Source organism: Mercenaria mercenaria, chromosome 17, assembly GCF_021730395.1.
Source record: "Mercenaria mercenaria strain notata chromosome 17, MADL_Memer_1, whole genome shotgun sequence".
Lineage (NCBI taxonomy): Eukaryota > Metazoa > Mollusca > Bivalvia > Venerida > Veneridae > Mercenaria > Mercenaria mercenaria.
The window spans coordinates 67,117,663-67,137,551 of record NC_069377.1 but is presented as its reverse complement, the minus strand read 5'-3'; the positions used below and the strand labels follow the sequence as shown (position 1 = coordinate 67,137,551).

Here is a 19,889-nt window from a genome sequence, read left to right as displayed (position 1 = left end):
CTTAAAACATTTTATCTTGACATTACTTTCTATATAGTCGTTTAAATAGTACTTACGTTACTGGCTTCAGTTGATCGTTGCTAAGCTTTTGTCAAAAGGTCTGGTAACCTACTTGCTTAAGGGATTGTTCAATTATATAGAAAACCTCTCAGCAGATGGTCACAATCAATAGACATAAAGATTAATATTTACTGTATTACATACTTGTTTAAGCACACATCAAATGTTCGACCTCAGCTCCTTGACACTTCCGTAATCATCAATATAAATCATGTACAGCACAACAAATGATCTTTGATATTCCTATATCCCCTTTGTCTGCATAGTTTGTATATAATTTAATAAAAATATTTCAAGCATTAATAACTGGGTTCTTCTTTTTTATTTTAGCATGCTTTTCACGGTAACGTATGTACCGATACTTACATCATTTACTCTTGAAAAGAAATGTACTGCATAACACAGGCAAAATTTGATTTCTTTTTATATTTGTGACTTCTTATTACAAGTCACTTTCACATAATTCTGATGAATAAAATGTCCATCCCACAATTTAACAAACTTTAGCAATGACTGTCTACCACTGAATATATCATGCTTTGTTTAGTGTACCATTTATTTCACCAAAATCTACGTTACATTATGACACTCAAGATTGACAAACCTTTCAAAGTTACACAATGAGCATTATGCTTCAGTGCTTAGTTAACAAGCATATCTAAAGTTTGAATAATTCTTAATGGAAATTACTTTAAGGTGGCTTCTTTTGCCAGATGCAGCTTATTGGTACATACGTTACTTAATTATATACTGGCCTTTGTTCGTTTAAACTCTCAATTGATAGGGAATCCGTGGTTCAGTGGTAAGCAGGCTGTGCTACAACGACAGCGGTCCGGGTTTGATTCCCGGTCGCGGCTGATATTCCGACTAGTGTTCAGTGCTGGGTGATATGCTTAAACTAGTACTGTTTCTAGACTGAACGCTGAGGAGGTAAATATGACACCTGCCGTGGGCTCCCCTTGAAATAAGTTATTCCATCCCTTCCAGGTAGGGACTTTCGCCGAATACCCACGTTAAGGTAGTTCTGCACGTTTGAAAAACCGGAAGTGATGGCGTAACGTCATTTATCCGGAAAACGTAGAATAAAGCCTGGATTCGGCGTACGGAAATGAAAATCAATTTATGAATTAATCGAAACATGTGAGTAAATTGTTATAATGGCACTGTTGCTATATTTCTTAAGTCAAAATATGATATTAAAACATATGACACGTTAAAAAAATTAAAATAATTTCTTAAAATTAACGTGAAATGCCCGGTTCCCTTTAATCATGGTAAAATATCTCAAAAGTAAGCACACGGACCTATACATTTTATTTCACCAAATTATAGGCCATGTGTTTATTTACAATTGTGAAAAGTTTCATCAAAATCTACATTGTAGAAAAAATTCTATTCGCGAAAATGTTATGAAAATTATGATTTTCCCATAGACTCCCATTATGAAATATTGCGTGAGGTCCAAATTTTTCAAACCAGCCTAGCAAAAAATCAAGCACACGACCCTATCTTTTTTATTTGCTGAATTTTCTAGGTATATTTTGAAGTTTTGAAAAATTGGAGTTTAATCAAATTCTACATTGTAGAAAAAATTTTGATCCAAACGTGCAGAACTACCTTAAACAAGAAACTTTACCTTTTTTAACTTTTATGTCAAAACAAGTAAACGTTGTGTTATATACCGGTAACCAAGCTGAGTTTTCATATCTAAAAACTATACTAAAAAGAGATGGACTGAATATTTTTGCAGATGTTGTGAAAACACATTAATTCAGGTAGGGTCGAAATTGTCCTATTATACCAGTATTTTTAGAATGGTTTGCACGACGTTCATGAGAGAGGAAAAAATCTGTCACTAGGTTGTGGTGGGTCTTTAAGTGTTCATAAAATATTTAGGAATAGAATTGACTACAAATCTGTAGTGTCAATTAGACAGTCACCGAACCGGTTCCCAACTTAATCATATGTAATCGTCGATATCAGATTGATTATGATCTGGTTACAGTTTTTATCAATCAATAAAATCTGTTTTATGTAGTTATGAGTCCAAATCAGCTAAAACATACAAAAGAAAAGAAAAGAAAAGAACATACATTTTCTACATTTATATCTACATCGTACGAAACTCTGTCATCAATTTGACCATTATGTTTCGGCTAGTGACAAGAAAAAGTGAAAAAGCAATTAAGATAAACAGTGCAGATAAAATAGAATAGGCAGAAACAAGCAAGTTTAAAGTAAGAGAATATAAGAGATAGTCCCAAGACTTCGTCGGTTCCTCTGCGACATGCCAACCCGGCTAGCGTAGCGCCTAATGGAAATTCAGCCAACCGGTACAGCTCTGAGCATCCTAGGTTCTTAAAACAGTCTGGGCGGATATCTGCAACTATATGGTAATCTTGGTGAGCTCCTGCATGAAGTGTATCAAGGCAGGAGCCTCGGCTACTATTGCCGGTAAAGTCTTCCAAGTAAGTACAGTTCTAGGAAAGAAACTGTACTTCTAAGTGTTGGTTTTGGATGACAGTTGACACAGATTCATTGCATGTTGACACCTTGCACGTGTAGATACAGGCTTAATATAGGCAGATGCGTCTACATCAACTAGATTGTTTCGAATCCGGTACATCATGGTGAGTTGCATCTTGGTGCGCATGGACTCTAACGACTCCCAGCTCAGGTTGTTGAGCATATCTGTCATGCTGCTGGTATTAATGTAACGGTTGCAGGTATATCTAGCAGCTCCGCGTTGCACCATCTCCAGCTTAGATATTTTTTGTCATGTGTGTGGGTTCCAGACCGATGCGCAGTATTCCAAATTGGAATGAACCATTGCGAAGTAAGCACAGGATTTAGTATCCTTGCTTTGAATGTAGCACATATTGTGTAGGAGGAAACAATATATATTGTGTAGGAGGAAACAGAGCATACTGTTGCCTTTATTGACTATACGGTCAATATGTTGGTTCCAAGATAGATTGGAACTTATGTCAACCCCAAGGTATTTGGATGAGAAAGTCTCTTGTAATGCGCATCCCTTCAGACTGTAGGAGAACTGATTTTCTTGACCTGGAGACCTGCAGGGCGTTGCATTTGTGTAGTTGGAAGTCCACGCCCCACTCTTTTCCCAGGCGGCTATATTGTAGAGGTCCTTTGCAGAATTTGACAGTCCTGTAGGTTCTTGATAGGCCTGTAGACTATGCAATTATCTGCAAACAACCGAACTTTAGAGGTCGCACACTATGACAGGTTAATAAAAAGAATATAGTTATATGGTAGACTAACTCAACTGTATATGACAACTTCAGCGTCTTTAATAGTCAAAACTAAACACTAAAGACAAGGTAAAAGATCAAAAGATTGATGTTTGTCAGTGTAGCAGTAACACTGTTTTAAAAAAGTAGAGGCTAAAGACTTGTAAAACAAAGAGATCCTGACTGATAACTCATTTAGCACAATATTTTACACTCAGATTTTGTTGAAAATCAAGTGTTTAAAATACATACAAGTCTTAACAAACCTCTCCTAACTCCACCACCCAAATAAGACATTCTTAATAATTTCACCCCCACAAATTGGAAACACGTCCTCGAGTTCCGGAGGTACATAATATTGCATGCGTCGTAAGACTGACCAAGCAAGCATGCCACGGTCCCTCGTTGGGCGCCAAATGTCACAGGGTGAGAAAAATGTGCACAGTCAGTCCATGGCTCGAACTCGGGACCCCTCGCTTACAGGGTGAATGCTCTACCGACTGAGCTAACCGGCTGCCTGACACATCTTCTCCCCTAACGTGACCAAGTCCGTACCGTGACATACACCCCCACCCCCACAAATTGGAAATTCGTCCTCGAATTCCGGTGGTACATAATGTTGCAAGCGTCGTAAGACTGACCAAGCAAGCAGGCATGCCACGCCCCACGTTGGGCGCCAAATGTCACAAGGTGAGAAAAATGTGCAGTCAGTCCGGGGCTCGAACCCGTACAACCATAGTTTTTGTATAATCATTTTTCCCCCTTTTCCACTTTTTCTTTTCTTTTTGTTTGTGTAATTGAAACATTTTTGTATGTGTTTTTCTTCATTTCTTTAAATTATAAAATCTGCCATTAGCTTAATCTACAATTATTTGAAGCAATGGGAAGGGCTGCTTATAATGTTGGTATAACTGAAAGACCAACCAATTTGCTATTTTCATACTTTTGTATTAGATATGTGTATATTTTGTATTATGTGTATGATTAAACTAAGGATTTGGATTATTGCAAACGACAAGTTATGATTTCATATGTAAAACTTGAAAATAGCCTTCATTACGACGACAAAGGACAAAATATCATTTTGAATTATGCAGACATGGGAACATACCTACATCATGCTTTTTTCAAATGACGTTACACCTCCAAAGCAGGTCGTTCAAGTTAGTACATGTACAAAGTTGTGTGTCAGCGTAGATTTTATCTAAAAATTATTTTCTAAAATGTCCAGCCCCTGATATAAATGTTTTCGTGACTTCCGTTACTGTGCACATCACGGTTCTATTGTGTTTTTGTACTGCGCAGTTGATTAATATCTTAAGGTGTTGCAACAATGGATCTCATCGCTATAAATACAGAATTTTTCGCTGGTACTTTAGATTAAATCAGGAAGAGAGCAGAGCAGATATTACACTTTCAGAGAAACTGTAAGTACTGATTTGAGATATTACTTTTAGTGAATGTTGCTAATCAGTTGTTTATTAGGTACATATTGAGATTTGCTTTAATGTCTTTTGAACAAAATTGATGTCAAAATCATTTACAGAAGATATGCTATTTTAAAGGTTATTTGGGACCATGGAGTCCATTCAACGTATGTGTAATAGAGTTCCGCTTAAGCCGGTGCTAGGGGGCGTGAGAGGTGTTGCACATTTCATTACCTCTCATGAACAGACTCAATCAAACGGAGTCTGCTATTATTCTTCTTGGTTGCATTCTTCGCTTCTAAAGAATCTTTTTACAGATTTTATTGTCCGTGAAAGCTTAAATGTTATTACAATATTTTAGATGTTTCACTTACAGTAAACTTTACATTAATCTAATGTAGGGAAATGGCAAACATGTTGTTAGGCACAGTAGCAGCCCTCCTTCTGATCTACAATGTAGGCGCAATCTTGGAGGTACGTTCAATTCTATCACGATCTTCTATTAGTGCAATACACCCGACCAAATTATTTAAAGGTCGAGAAGTATAAAAATGTATGCTGCTGACGTTCAATATTTGTTGTGTTTTTTCTAGGTTCTAGTAAATGTAACAGTAGCATCAAGTGTTTTTAGTTATATAATTTTAGACAGTAACAAATTTAGTGTTCTATCAGTTACCGTGCTTTTATTATTTTAATTAATTTATTTGGTTAAAAATCGGCTTATATTTGGATTCAACGGCTTTTGAAAACAATGTTTTCAGTTAAGCTTGTTCAACATCACTTCGAGTCAGAACGGAAATGAAACTACGTCTAGTATGCTTTAACAATCCTTGCCGACAGAATCTCAAAAACAATTGATTCTTTAGTCAATAAATATTCAAAAATGATTACAAACTTTCCAAAGAAAAATCATTAATCATACTATCTATATACCTCCTGTTTCTAAAGATTCGAATTAATTTTGAAAACTATTAAGCTCTTTTTACAATCCAAAATTTTAACATAACCCTTAATTCGTTAGGTTATTGCATTGGGTTTTCTTTTAGTTCACTAATTTGTTAGTTGATATCCTGGTCTTTCATAGATACACTACAAGTTTTAGTTTTTAAAACAGTAATAATGTGAATGATTTAGGGCGTATTGTTGTCTACTGAAAAATGAGGAACACTTAAATTTACCGGGAATTGAACCGAAGACCTGTTAAACGCTTACCTTGCTGTTTCCGCAAAGACAAAACGTTGGTTTTAATACAGGAAAATCATTTTCTCTGGAAAGAGATGAAATAAATCTAATTTATACTTTTCAACAGACAAACCACCTTATCGAAATAGACAATGATGGACGAAGAGTTGCTATGGACGTCTCCTATGACACTGAAAAAAATACGGTACTCGTAATTGTAGGGGATGTTTCAAAATATAAAGACGGTGTTCAGACAGTGAATCTACACGACTTCAATACGGTATGTTAACAATCCTTTTATATTTTGTTAAATATGCGAAAAAGGGTCTTCAGGTCATATTTTAGCTCTTGATGGTAGGGGAAGACGCCAAGTTTCCTCGGAGCATTATTTTATCACATGCGGGTACCTGGGTAGAGCCGCAGACCTTCTGTAAGCCGGCCGGTTGTTTTCCCCACATGCAGAAGTATTAACCCACAAAGAGGATACGAAACAACGTCAGTAAAGAGCACGTAATTTGAATGGAAAATTAGAATATCTTGTAGATCTCTGACGTGCGATAATGAGCCAGGTAGTGTTTGTCAGTGTGTTAAATTTTAACTTAAGATAAAATAACTAAAACTTAAGATTATAGATCAGAAACAGTCTCATTTTGAAAACCCAATACAAACAGTCATCTGATTTTAATTCTAGAAATATGGAGTCTTGAAAGACATCAACAAGAAAACATGTCTTCTAGGGAAAGCTTTTACTCCGAGAGCAATGCCAGAGAAATACAGAATGGTATGTTACTAGTACTAACTTGTAACTTGTTATATAACGCCTCCAAACATAGATGGGTTAGTGGTCTTGATAAAAAGAAAATTGATACAGATACGATACGTAAAACTTTAGTCTGAAATAAAGATTAACATGCATTAGTATTATTCTAGGCAGAAATTTGAATTTTTGAAGATCCGAACTGTTCAGAAATGAATTCCCCACGAATTGCTAGTAATGTAAAATTTAAAGTGACAGAACACAAACAGAAAAGTGACTAGCTATCAAATTAAGTAATCAGTTACCCATCCGTTTTCCGGTATCAGTCAGATTTTTGTAACAATTAATTTGACAAAAATATGAATAATGATACACTCCAAGCGAACGTGTGTACGTAGTATATTTATTTGGATTAATACAAAACTGATCAACGGCTAAGCAGATCACAGAAGGCACGGGAATGGGATCTAAAGAAGTACATGGTTGCATCGAAGGAATGTATTCGGACTGTAAATATTACGTTTTAAAATTATTTGCAGGGCGTGACCAATGAAGTCCATCCACATATGTTGGACATCAGTCCTGACGTGATGACCAAAGAAGAGGTTTATGATCTGGGCGGTCCACATATTGCTGCCTTCTGCAATGACTATGATACCTACTTCGTGAAAGGGACACCACTGACAGGCAATAAGATGAAAGGTAAGACGTTTTGTAATAAAAGTGCAGGGCAATATCCCTAATATATATTTCTTATATCATTATATTAAAATATTATATTAAAATATCAACGTGAGTTGTTCCTTTATTTTAAAATAATTATAAGGCTAGCGTTTTGTTAGTCAGTGGTCTATTTATCATGCTAATTAATTGAAAGTGTTATGACTATGATCTTGTGTTGAACCACAGTATGTGTTCACTTCAAAGACAAGGAAACAGACTCATATAGATAGACATACAGTAAATAATACTCATAGACTAAACCATTTAAAACAAGAACACTTAAGTCCATTCATGACAGGAATATTGCTTTTGATTTAGATAATTGTCTTAAACAATCGTTTTTCCTACACTTTGCAAAGATTTAGCCTGATTTAGATTTAATCTCAACATTCAATGACTAGTAACTGTAACCTAGGTCGAAACACTTTATATCATTTTGTTAAAAGTAAAGAAAACTAGTTATGGTTAAACAAATGACTGAAATTAAATATTTTAAGAGTTATGAGAAATTTTACTTAACTTTGTGTCTGCACATTTAATCGAAATCCTTCGTTTTTGGTTTGGTGTATAAGCTACTTTATGGATTAATAATTCTGCATTTAGGCATGCAGTAAACAAACTTATAACCGTTATGAACATAATCTGTTATGGTCATAATTTTTTTTCAGTTGCAGGGTTTTCAAGCAGAGGCTTAACGTCGATGTGGTGTGTGGTTTCGAGCTGTTTTGTTAGAAGTGACCGTTATGATCAGCTAAGCTAAACGGTGATTGCCAGACGGATGGAACTGTATATGATTATGTTTGATGCCCAGTGTGAAGAAAACTACATGTATAAATTTAATGCAATTTAGAAAAAAATGTCTAAATACAATAACAAATATAAAAGTAGTCATCCAAATAAAATCAGATATTTATGCGTTATCGAGATCTTAAGTCTACAATTGCTGTAAAATTAAATCGTTTTGTATTTTCTAAGTTTTACAATATATATTGCCGGGCAGAAACAGATCTTGAGAGAGTGAATATTAGAATGATATTATATAATACTACTAATTGTAACACTTACATGTTCTTTATGCGAGTTGAATAGAATGACTGAAGCAAACGAGTGTTTTAGTTTTTATTACTTTTTTATCAAATTGTGAGCCAGACAACACGCGCGCGCACACACACACACACACACACACACACACACACACACAAAGAGAGCGGACGCAGTGGTCCAGTGATAACACGAGCCCTCGCTCCTCCAACTAAATTACTCACATTGGGATAAGAGTTCCGTGCATGGCTTCTTTACACCTGGCATCTAAAGAACTAAGGAAGCTTCTGAAATTAGAGTATCTTTTGTTTCTTGGCGACTATAAATACGTTTACACGTGCAAAATAAATAAACAAATAGGACGAAAGGAACAATCAAAAGAGCACGATGGGGTAGAGCCTTGGAAAGGTTAGAAGCAAAACATCACTAGGTCGTTAAAACTGGTTTATGGTCGAAAGACTTATCTGTAAAGGTATTAAAGAGATCATATGTGTGTTACAAATGTATGATACAGTCTAATTATCTCTTTAATATTTGATTCTACCGGAAACTCGGTTCTGCTCTTAAATCAAAACAATATTCAATCGTATGACTTCGATAAACTGTAAATCAAACCATTGGTTGTTCAGTATATGCAGGAATGGCTATGAAAGGTAATGCATGCCATTTTCTTTACAAATCAAAATCCTGCCATTCAAATTGTCGTACCAAAAGGAAAATACGTAAATGCCAAGTTTTATTAAGGAAAGTCCTCACAAACTGAAGAGACACTTTAACAAACGTAAATATCCCTGCCCAGTAGACCCCATTATCCCCAATCAGCGTAGGAAGGGGCGGTAATGTCATTTAGGAGACCTACTCGATTAAATGCATTGCTTTTAATTTGCCCTGCAAACGAATGAAATTGATTCTAGAGAGATTATATGCTAGATCTATTACACCAAACTTAATTAACTGCTATTTGTCACTTGTTAACAAACTCAGTATAAATAGATAATCATATTGGTGTTCAAAAAATGAAGATTTTCTTCTTTTTCAGATAAACAAAAATATTGAGCATTTAGAATAAATATTTACTGTTTTTAATTATGTGTTTTAGTGTTGCCAGCCTAATAGTTTATGAGTTATGTTTGAAATTATGTAACAGATATCATGAGGGGTAACACATTTTGTGTAACATTTTAACAATATACTTGAAATGTAAATTGTTGAAAGAATTCTAGAGGGCGTGGACGGTAGCATGCATTTCCACTACCGTCCATGAACAGGCTCAATCAAACCGAGCCTGCAACATTTTCGTTTTAGTCGTGTTGAGCGACCTGTGAAGTTCTACTTTTTCTATTTTACTCCACAACATTAAACCTTTGTTCAAAGGAAAATTTGACTTTGTATCTACAAAAACAAAAACAAATATATAGTTTACTAAGTTCCAGTGAAGATTTGTCTAAATTAAATCGTAAACATATCCACTGGAATTTTTGTTGAAAAAAAGACGTTCCCCTTAACCCTTAGCCTGCTGGTGGCAAGTGATTCTGCCTATTCGACCAGTGCAGACCAAGATCGGCCTGAATATCCGTGCATTCTGGTCATGATCTGCACTGTTCGCTAATCAGTCAGTAGATAATAGGTAAGCCTTGAGTAGATTTCTCGGGGCTCGGAGCACTAAAAACACAGTCTCAGAGCCACGCATTTGCAAAGTACAAAGGGGTGGTGGAGAAGGTTGAAGGGGAAAGTAGAACAAAAATGAATATAAAAAAGGGAACGCCACGTTCCTTAATCACAGTTACATTACAACGTAAACCACAATAACGCAGATATTCATGTACCAAATATAAATACACAACCACACCCAGCTAACTCACATAGAAAAAAACAGACAAGTCAGATACAAGAACACTGCAGGGCACCGCTTTAGACACACAAGCACACAAAAGCATACCCACAAGCAGGAAATCAAAGGCCTGAATGGCCTGAGTCGGCTAATGATTGATGTACTGACAGTATAGTCTACCAGTTTCAGTCTGTTTTAGTTTTTTTCTTAAAATTTCATAACACAGCTCGATATTTACCCAAAATATTATATCCGGATACGATTACACTTTTCTCCAGTTTGAACAATATATTTTACAAATTGTGATGATACGAAGACATTTAGCAGCAATTGGCAGTATCTGACATTGAAGTTTACGGTTAAATTACCTCTTATTTAAATCTTTTCATAAAAAAGTTGTTTCATTTCGCCAAACATAGACGATCTACTTTCGATTTCAAAAACTACAAGAAAATACAATTTAATGTTTCGCCGATTTGTTTATTTCTCGAAAAATAAGAATTAAAATCATTTTTAATATCTGTAGTAACTAAACAAACCAGTAAGAGCTTCTTCTTCCGATAATTTATCCGTTTACTGACTGCAAAATTCATGTGTGTGTGTAGAAACCCACGCAAAGTTTATAGAAATCATACGATGCGTGTATACGTTCAATGTGGGAGAATTAAGGCTGATCGGGATCGGCTATGTTACCTAACGCATCCAGATGATTCAGATTTTGTTTTTAAAAAAGCATTGTGTGCATTTCTGTAATTTTATATACGTTTAGAAATTATTAGACATGAGTATTTGCATTATTTCTATACGTAATTTACGCTAATACGCATCTTATCTGGAGCCCTGTGGAACTATTTTTTGTCTTTCGCTGGATGTTACGCAAGCTTTGTAAGCCTGCGCAATTCATAAAATGCACATTTATGCTTAATGAGTTACATTCGAGTATTGCACAATTACAAGTCATAAATATGACAGATTACATCGTATATTGGTCATAGCAAAGGGAATTCACGCAATTTAATTTCATTCTTGCAGTGAACTGTTTGAAGTTTGAGAAATCTAATGGAACTACATCGCTTCACTGTGTTATTTGGTCCATTTAGACTTAGAGAATCGCTGGATAGCAAGGACTCGTCAAAACGATTACATCGTTTAGCCGACTCAAAAACAATCGTGCAGGTCACAGCAGTGTGTTTTAGTTTGATTTTACAGTAAGCAAATGTGACAAGAGAAATCTCTCTTAGAAAATACATGACCACTACTTTTCTCTTCATTGTATATCAGATTTATCATGACTCTTTAAAACGAAGTAAGGATTTGTTCTCTGAAATGGGTCTAGCTGTAGTTGGTAGCTCTTAAAATGTCTGTTTTATGTAGAATATATAGGGAATACTATTTAGTGGTGTGTGACCTATAAATGGCGGCGTAAGAATTGAGACATTAGCGAAAAGGAGTAAGTTCAGCGGGTTGTATTTAAAGAACTGTAGTTTTCTTATACAAAAGTTAACACCCCTTTTCTTTTTGTTTTTCTGTAGTAACGATATAGGAATGTAAGTGTCTGAAAATCTGATATGCTAGAAAATGTCGAAGAAACGTTATAACGTAAGTGGATTTTATATGAAATAAATATAATGATTTAGTGCTGTTCAGCCTATAAAGGGAAATCAATTTTCACCTTGTATCACATCTTTCAAACTACGAAAATTTCATTTTCCGTAATACACTACCTCAGATAATACTTACAGAGAACAAAATAACACAGTGCTATATTTAATACACACCGTCACACCAAACTAACTAACATAGAAAAGGGAAATCCATTTTCGCCTTGTATCATATCTTTCAAACTACGAAAATCTAATTTCCCTTAATCTAGCAATCCATGGCTGTATCACAAATAAAATATGTGAAAAGATCATTCGGAAGCAAAGAGAACGCAACCAAGCAAAATAATAGCAGAATCGGTTTAATTGAATCTGTTAATGAGTCATAACGAAATTTGCAACAACCCTCATGATACACACACCCTAGCACATGTTTAACATAGTTCTATTACAGTAAAACTGGATGTTCTCCATGACCCCAAAGGACCAGAAAATATAATAACACCGAGTCCTATTAAATGGAGACTTTAAACAACCGCCACGCGGTACTTAAAGGCTTCTGTTGTAAAAGTTACTAAAAAAAATGTATGTGATATGCCATGAGCTCAAAATTTTTAGCAGAAAATGCCACTGTTAGCTGCAGCAGTAGCCCCGCATATACCCAGTTGTTCGAAAGTTTAACTGACGATTAAGCTGACGGTCGATTAACTTTTAGGGTTAAAACAACAAACAAGATTATACGGCAAGTTTCGAACTGGTCAAAGGAGCTATGAAAATGTATTTTTCTAGTCAAAGATATTATTCTTAAAACACATTGACAAAAGTTTTGATGATACGAATGTTTGTTTCCTACAAATTCAAACGTACCCTAATCAAATTTGACCAGTTAGATCACCTTCACTTTATTCAACTTGTAATTATGCAGCTACATTTGGATACTCAAACTATTTATTTTGAGGAATCTGCATCTTGAATACCCTCCCACCATGTTCAGTCTGGCCAGCCACAAACGTAGGTTAATGTAATGATAATTTTGTATAAAGAAACTACTGCATACATCACATTTATACAAGCAAGTGTACAAATAGATGCATTTGAGACTGGAAAAATTACTAGGGGCCCCAAAACAAAACTAAAGATAAAAATCCAACAGAGAATGCCATGTTCCAAAAACGCAGCATCCCCATATCGCAACTCACAACACGCGGACGGGCACACGACATACAAACACGAGCGCATATATAAAGCAAACACTGGAGGACAAATTGAACAAAAATGGAGTAATGGAGCACCGCCTTGGAACGGTCAGTGGTAAAAAAAAACACTGAGGAGCTTAATCCCTGTCTAATGAATCCCTAACACATGTTATGGCAAGAGAAGTCTTGCCTTAGTGTATTTGTTGAAAGACTGACTACTCTTACCGGGAATAAAAGGGAAAGGTAATGTTTTTTTTCATGTTAAATCTATCTGCTAGAATTTCTTGAATCATTTAAAGAATAGAAAGAATTTTCAAAATCGGTGTAAGAATGAGAAAGTTTGGCAGCCAGTTTGTTTCATGGCAACAAAAAACAAAATGGCGGATTTATTAAATTTCTAAATACATATTTGGACTGTATTTACTCATTTCTGTACAATAATTTCTCTTATTTTTCCAGCTATAATGGAAGAACTTGCCATGTTTTACATCTTACACTCAAGAAATATATGACATGAATCTATTTAAAACGTTATTTGCTAAATAAAGAATTCAACAGTGTGCAAATGACGTCATAAACACACTAAAATGGCTGCCTCTATGATCAGCAAATTTTCTTAAATTTCAAATTCCCATATCTTTTTTTCAACAGTAGTCCAATTTTTAAAATTCTTTTAGCATTATGATAGGCTTGAGGATGGCTTTCATATTAAATTAACTTATTGTCAGGCTTTCCTTGCTCTTTAAGCTAGCCGCCACGACGGCATTGTTGTTTTAACGTTGCTCTAACACCTGGCACAAAATTTGCGCCTCCAGATAATAATCCATTCTTTAACAAGCCAAGAGCAATGAAAATGCAGATGTTAAGATACATTTCACAAATACTGCCTTTTGAAGAAATGTACATGCGAAGGCCTAATACTAGTATGCATTAGCCAGCAGTCGTGTTCAAAATTGATTCAAAACTCAATTTTTAAGTGTCCGAATTAAATTGTCAACTAGAAATAAAACTGATATCAGGCAGATAATACTGCTGTAGATATTTCTCCAGCTCACATGACATTAAACGATGTTTATAGTGATAGGTGCATACTGAGGGCGCACCCCTTTCACAGCATATATGATAAAAGGATAAAAGCATGTTATGCAAGACTTGCACCATGTCCTCGACGTTTGAACTGTAGACATTACCTTTGTTCGAGATACTTTTTCTTGCAGCTGTGATCACTTGAGTCAAACAATTGCGACAACCGAACTAACTAACTATGCGATATAACGAAACCAAGAAGGCAACCGAACGAAACGTTTAATAACGCGTTGGTGATTTTGCTTTGCTGTATTGCTCCAAGACGAAATATAACGTTAATTTTGTAATGACCTGCGCGCCGCTATGTAGCAGAGTTCACAGAGTCGTCCTGGCGTGCGCGCCAACGCGAGTCAGTGAAGCATTTTATCTCGTATTGGCGCATCCACTAACAGAGTTTTTAGGTTTACATTTAGGCTTTTAAAATGCTAATGTTCTGCCTTGTTCTGTTCAGATTTCTATGTTATGTTACCGAGTTGTTCAAAATTGCAATAGAATTGACACATTATTGTCACAGTTATGGTTGAACAGTTATGGTGCATTAACTGAAGAAAATAAGTTCCTGAAGTTTTACATTTATTTTATGCTCTTCAGTGAAATACTGAAATTTATCAGTGAAATAAAATTGATATTTTCACTGTTTCAAACAGTGAAAATATCATTTTTATTTTTCACTGGAACGGAACTATACTTGAATGCGAAAGAACATGAATTATAAATAAAAGAAAATTCCTTGCAAAATATACGTCAATAAAGATATAAATGTATAAAGATAATAACAGGATTATAAATATTTAAATTCTATTATAAATTAATGTAAAAGAAACCAGGAAACATAATAGAACTATTTACATTTTTTCTACAAAGATATTCTGACGTCACGGTATTATGACGTCATGATACGATACACGTGACGTTGCGCGGACAAACTGGATATAATTTGGTTAAAACCATTAAAAATGCATAAAATAAATAGAAAATTTGTTTGTTTCAGTGTAAGATCGAAATATATTTCACTCGTGAACACCATAATTTACATTTTCACTCGTGACTGCGCCACTCGTGAAAATATTGCATTATAGTGTTCACTCGGTGAAATATATTTCGATCTTACACTAAAACAAACAAATATCCTCTATTTCTTTTTGTTTATGTAAGATTAATGGTCACGTCTACACAATGTTAATACAATGCTTTGAATGGTGGAGGAAGATCCCAAATGTTCTTCGAATTGAACGGGAAGACACTTAGGTGGAATCACCGACCTTCCACGAGTCAGCGAATGACATCCTGCCATGAAAAATTCTACATAACATATCGGTTTCTAACCAACATACATCGGTGAGGGGCAGGTGATTCAAAGTCAATAACCTTAACCACTCGGCCACGGGGGTCACTCTAGTATTATTATGAACAATTCTTTTTTCCATACTGAGTTTCCAACAAATAATTTGTCACACAGGAAATGGAGCATTCCTTGACTGGTTTAAACTATGCTACCTCTTATTCGTTGTTGTGTCGTGGAACTTGTACATGTCAAGATCTTATAGCCTTACGTAACATTGATGATAACTTAAATGCTGAAGCTACTGCATTTTCATGAAGGAATGTCCGTGTTTTCTTTCAACAAGATAATGCCTAGGGACACGAGCATTCATTAAGCTGTCCCCGATGCAAATTTGTGGCAGTGACTCGCTCATTCTCCCAATATTTATTATCATTAAGGTCATACGACATAACAAACAAGTGTACTGAAGTTAAAACAATCATTAAAATACAGTAGACATTCACTTACATTTTCTCCTTTTGATCAGTTAGATGTTTAGAATATCCATAGAAAAACTCAGGAAAATCAAAGAACACACGTTCGTATTACAAAAAGATTTAATTTCGATTTCCAGACGTTGATTTTAGCGCAAAAGTATCAAATTCATAGAAATTGCAAAAACTAAATCATGAAAAAAGTCTTTTTTGGCTGAGTATATTATCGTGAAATTATAAATCTTTATTTACCTAACTTGATGGTGGTGAGGGATGAAAAAAGTGAAGCCAAAATACTTGTTACGTGGCACCTTTTGAATATCGATCAAAGGTAAGCGTAGATAGTTCTACCTTGTCAGGCTAAAGCACATTTTATCAGTGCTACAATTATATACAAGCCCGCCCGCTTAGCTCAATAGGTATGAGCGTTGGTCTTCGGATTTCGGGGTCGCGAGTTCGATCCTATGTTCTCCGTGACTATTTGATAAACGACATTGTGTCTGATATCATTAGTCCTCCACCTCTGATTTATGTGGGGAAGTTGGCAGTTACTTGCGGAGAACAGGTTTGTACTGGTACAGAATCCAGGAACACTAGTTAGGTTAACTGCTCGCCGTTACATGACTGAAATACTGTTGAAAAGCGGCGTTAAACCCGAAACAAACAAACAAACAAACTAATATTATTTATTGTAAATAAATGTTATTATGACTGTGAGACTAGGTTACTTTTTGTATATGCGTTGGGCAGTATAATTTAGTGCAGGATAACCTAAGCTAGTCGAATCCGGATTAGGGACGACACTCAGTTTTTTATTCAGTCTTACCTACGCCATTTTCTTAAACACGTTTTTTTGCAAACCAGGAACATTTTGACTTACATCGTCCTAATTGGTTAGTTACAACAATGAAACCTATTTCTTATGATTCTTCTACGTTTATTCTTCCAATGGACAGTGATATTTAGTGTGTAGACAATTTCCTACGGTTGGTTTATGTGTGAAACTGCAATTTGTTTTCGTATTTCCGCTGTTTCGTTACGTAACAATACTAGACAAAGTGGAACTAGAAAATGCTTTTGTAAAAAAAGCGCATGTCTCCCCCAATGCAAAGTCCTATAGGCAAGAAGTCAATAGGGGTCAGGAGCAAAAATCAAAGCGACACTGATGGTTAGCTGCAATAGGGATCATCTACTTGGCATGTCCAGTCATCCCCCTAAATTTCAACACTCTTGGCATAGTGGTTCTCAAGTCACTGTTCAGGCTCCTGTGACCTTGACCTTTGATCAAGTGACCTCAAAATAAATAGGGGTCATCTACTCTGCATGTCCAATCATCCTATTAAGTTTCAACATTGTAGGTCAAGTGGTTCTCAAGTTATTTCCAAAAAATGATTTTACATGAACAGGCCACTGTGACTTTGACCATTAACAGACTGACCACAAAATCAATAGGGGTCATCTACTCTGCATGTTCAATTATCCTATGAAGTTTCAACATTCTGGGTCAAGTGGTTCTCAAGTTATTGATCAGAACTGGTTATCAATGTTCAGGCCCCTGTGACCTTGACCTTTAACGGAGTGGCCCCAAAAACAATAGGGGTCATTTACTCTGCATGAACAATCATCCTATGAAGTTTCAACATTTTTGGTCGAGAGGTTCTCAAGTTATTGATTGGAAATGTTTTTCAGGTTCAGGCCCCTGTGGCCTTGACCTGAAACAGAGTGACCCTAAAATCATTAGGGGTCATCTACTCTGCATGACCAATCATCCTATGAAGTTTCATCATTCTGGGTCAAGTGGTTCTCAAGTTACTGACCGGAAATGGTTTTCATTGTTCGGGCCCCTGTGACCTTGACCTTTCACAGAGTGACCCCAAAATCGTTAGGGGTCATCTACTCTGCATGACAAATCATCATATTAAGTTTCAACATTCTGGGTCAAGTGGTTCTCAAGTTATTGACCGGAAATGGTTTTCAATGTTCAGGCCCCTGTGATCTTGACCTTTAATGGAGTGACCCCAAAATACATAGGGGTCATCTACTTTGCATGTACAATCATCCTATGAAGTTTCTACATTCTGGGTCAAGTGGTTCTCTAGTTATTGATCGGAAATGGTTTTCCATGTTCAGGCCCCTGTGACCTTGACCTTTGATGGAGTGACCCCAAAATCAATAGGGGTCAATTACTCTTTATGACCAATCATCCTATGAAGTTTCAACATTCTGGGTCAAATGGTTCTCTAGTTATTGATCGAAAATGGTTTTCAATGTTCAGGCCCCTGTGACCTTGACCTTTGACGGAGTGACCCCAAAATCAATAGGGGTCATCTACTCTTCATGACCAATCATCCTATGAAATGTCAACATTCTGGGTCAAGTGGTTCTCTAGTTATTGATCGGAAATGGTTTTCAATGTTCAGGCCCCTGTGACCTTGACCTTTGACGAAGTGACCCCAAAAACAATAGGGATCGTCTACTCCAGCAGCCCTACAATCCTATGAAGTTTGAAGGTTCAGGGTCAAATGGTTCTCCAGTTAGTGCTCGGAAATGAAGTGTGACGTACGGACGGACGGACGGACGGACAGACGGACGGACGGACACAGGGCAAAAACAATATGTCTCCTGGGGGAGACATAATAACAGCCTTTTTCAAGATTTTGGGACACTCCCATGAATTAAATATTTTATATATCGACGGATTGTCGTTGGAATCCATTATTATCAGACAGTGACTATCATTCACTATATGGAACCCACACGCTAAGAATCTAACACACAAACTAGAGATGGTACAGAGAAGAGCTGCGAGGTACGCCACCAACCGCTACCACAACACCAGCAGCGTCACATCCATGCTTGGCCAACTGGATTGGGAAACGCTGGAGGCCAGAAGAACCAAGGCACAACTGACAATTTTCTTCAAGATTGTCAACGATCTCGTAGACATCCCCGCAGACCAGTTCTTGACCCAAGCCAGAACAACCACCAGATCCTCTCACTCTCTAAAGTACAGACAAATTTCATCATCTACTGCCTACTACCAGAACTCCTTCTTTCCAAGGTTGATAACACCATGGAACAACCTGCCTGCATCCATCGCAGAGGCCTCCGACTTAGTATCCTTTAAGCGGGGGCTGTCCGATCTCTCTATTGAAGGTGTAGGATCCCAGCTGTAAGTAAACCATTGATGATCCCCGGGGCTGTGCCGGCGTGGCTACCATAACCGGAGAGGCATGAGGGGAGAAAGGCGAAATCGCAGCTGGGAAGATCTTTTACTAGTATTCTTTCTTTGATCTGTCATGCTTCCTCTACCTATCCTATTATTTTTCTCTTTTTTTCTGACCATGTAACCACCCATTGCGTAATAGTCAAGAGTTACTGAGACGATGTACCGCATAGATAGATAGATAGATAGATAGATTCGTTTGAATTTATCAGTTTATTTATAGTTATAATACAGTGCCAGAATTTTTACTGCAGTGTTTATCACACATTCAGACTAGCTAGTTATACATTACCGGGTTTTGTAATTTTTTCGTTAACGCCACACTTAAACCAACAATGTGTACATTGATTCTTTGAACTTCACATATCTTTGGTCTGCAGAGATATCTGTTTCTGATACACGGGACTGTCAACCCGTTCAACCTGGATAATTATCCCCCTGTATACTTTTCTGGAATTTCTGGTGGAAAGGTGACAAATTTAACCCATACGACTCGCTGGGAAAGTACTATCGCCCGGTTTAGACCAAGGCATTTACTTCTACATTTTGGAGGAAATGATGTAGATTCCAGGTTATATGACGAGGATACCTTGACGTCAAAAATTCTATCGTTAGCAGACACATGGAAAACGCGGTATAATTTATACACAGTGACAGTTTTACAAATTTTGCCGAGACCATCTCCTCGTTGCCATGGATTAAACAAGGCAGATTATTTAATTCGTGCCCGTGCAGTGAATAAGGTGTTGC

The 19,889-nt window shown here is 36.4% G+C and overlaps 2 protein-coding genes across 2 annotated transcripts in view; both read left to right on the top strand.

Moving 5' to 3' along the window:
• The window catches only part of LOC123536271 (sulfotransferase 1A1-like), a 138,890-nt gene that overhangs the window by 77,468 nt on the left and 41,533 nt on the right, over positions 1-19,889 (top strand). The window lies entirely within an intron of this gene.
• On the top strand, positions 4,609-8,504 carry LOC123537471 (uncharacterized). Its single transcript, XM_045321191.2, has 6 exons — positions 4,609-4,738; positions 5,140-5,212; positions 6,048-6,200; positions 6,612-6,701; positions 7,217-7,379; positions 8,069-8,504. Exons 2-6 carry the CDS (start codon positions 5,144-5,146, stop codon positions 8,158-8,160), a joined length of 567 nt encoding a protein of 188 aa, XP_045177126.2. The 5' UTR covers positions 4,609-4,738; positions 5,140-5,143; the 3' UTR covers positions 8,161-8,504.

Bases quoted from the DNA above. Each gene is read 5' to 3' on its own strand.
- LOC123537471 (XM_045321191.2), top strand. From the start codon at position 5,144: ATGGCAAACATGTTGTTAGGCACAGTAGCAGCCCTCCTTCTGATCTAC. The intron at 5,213-6,047 runs GTACGTTCAATT...ACTTTTCAACAG, and splicing joins ATGTAGGCGCAATCTTGGAG to ACAAACCACCTTATCGAAAT. The intron at 7,380-8,068 runs GTAAGACGTTTT...ATTTTTTTTCAG, and splicing joins GACAGGCAATAAGATGAAAG to TTGCAGGGTTTTCAAGCAGA.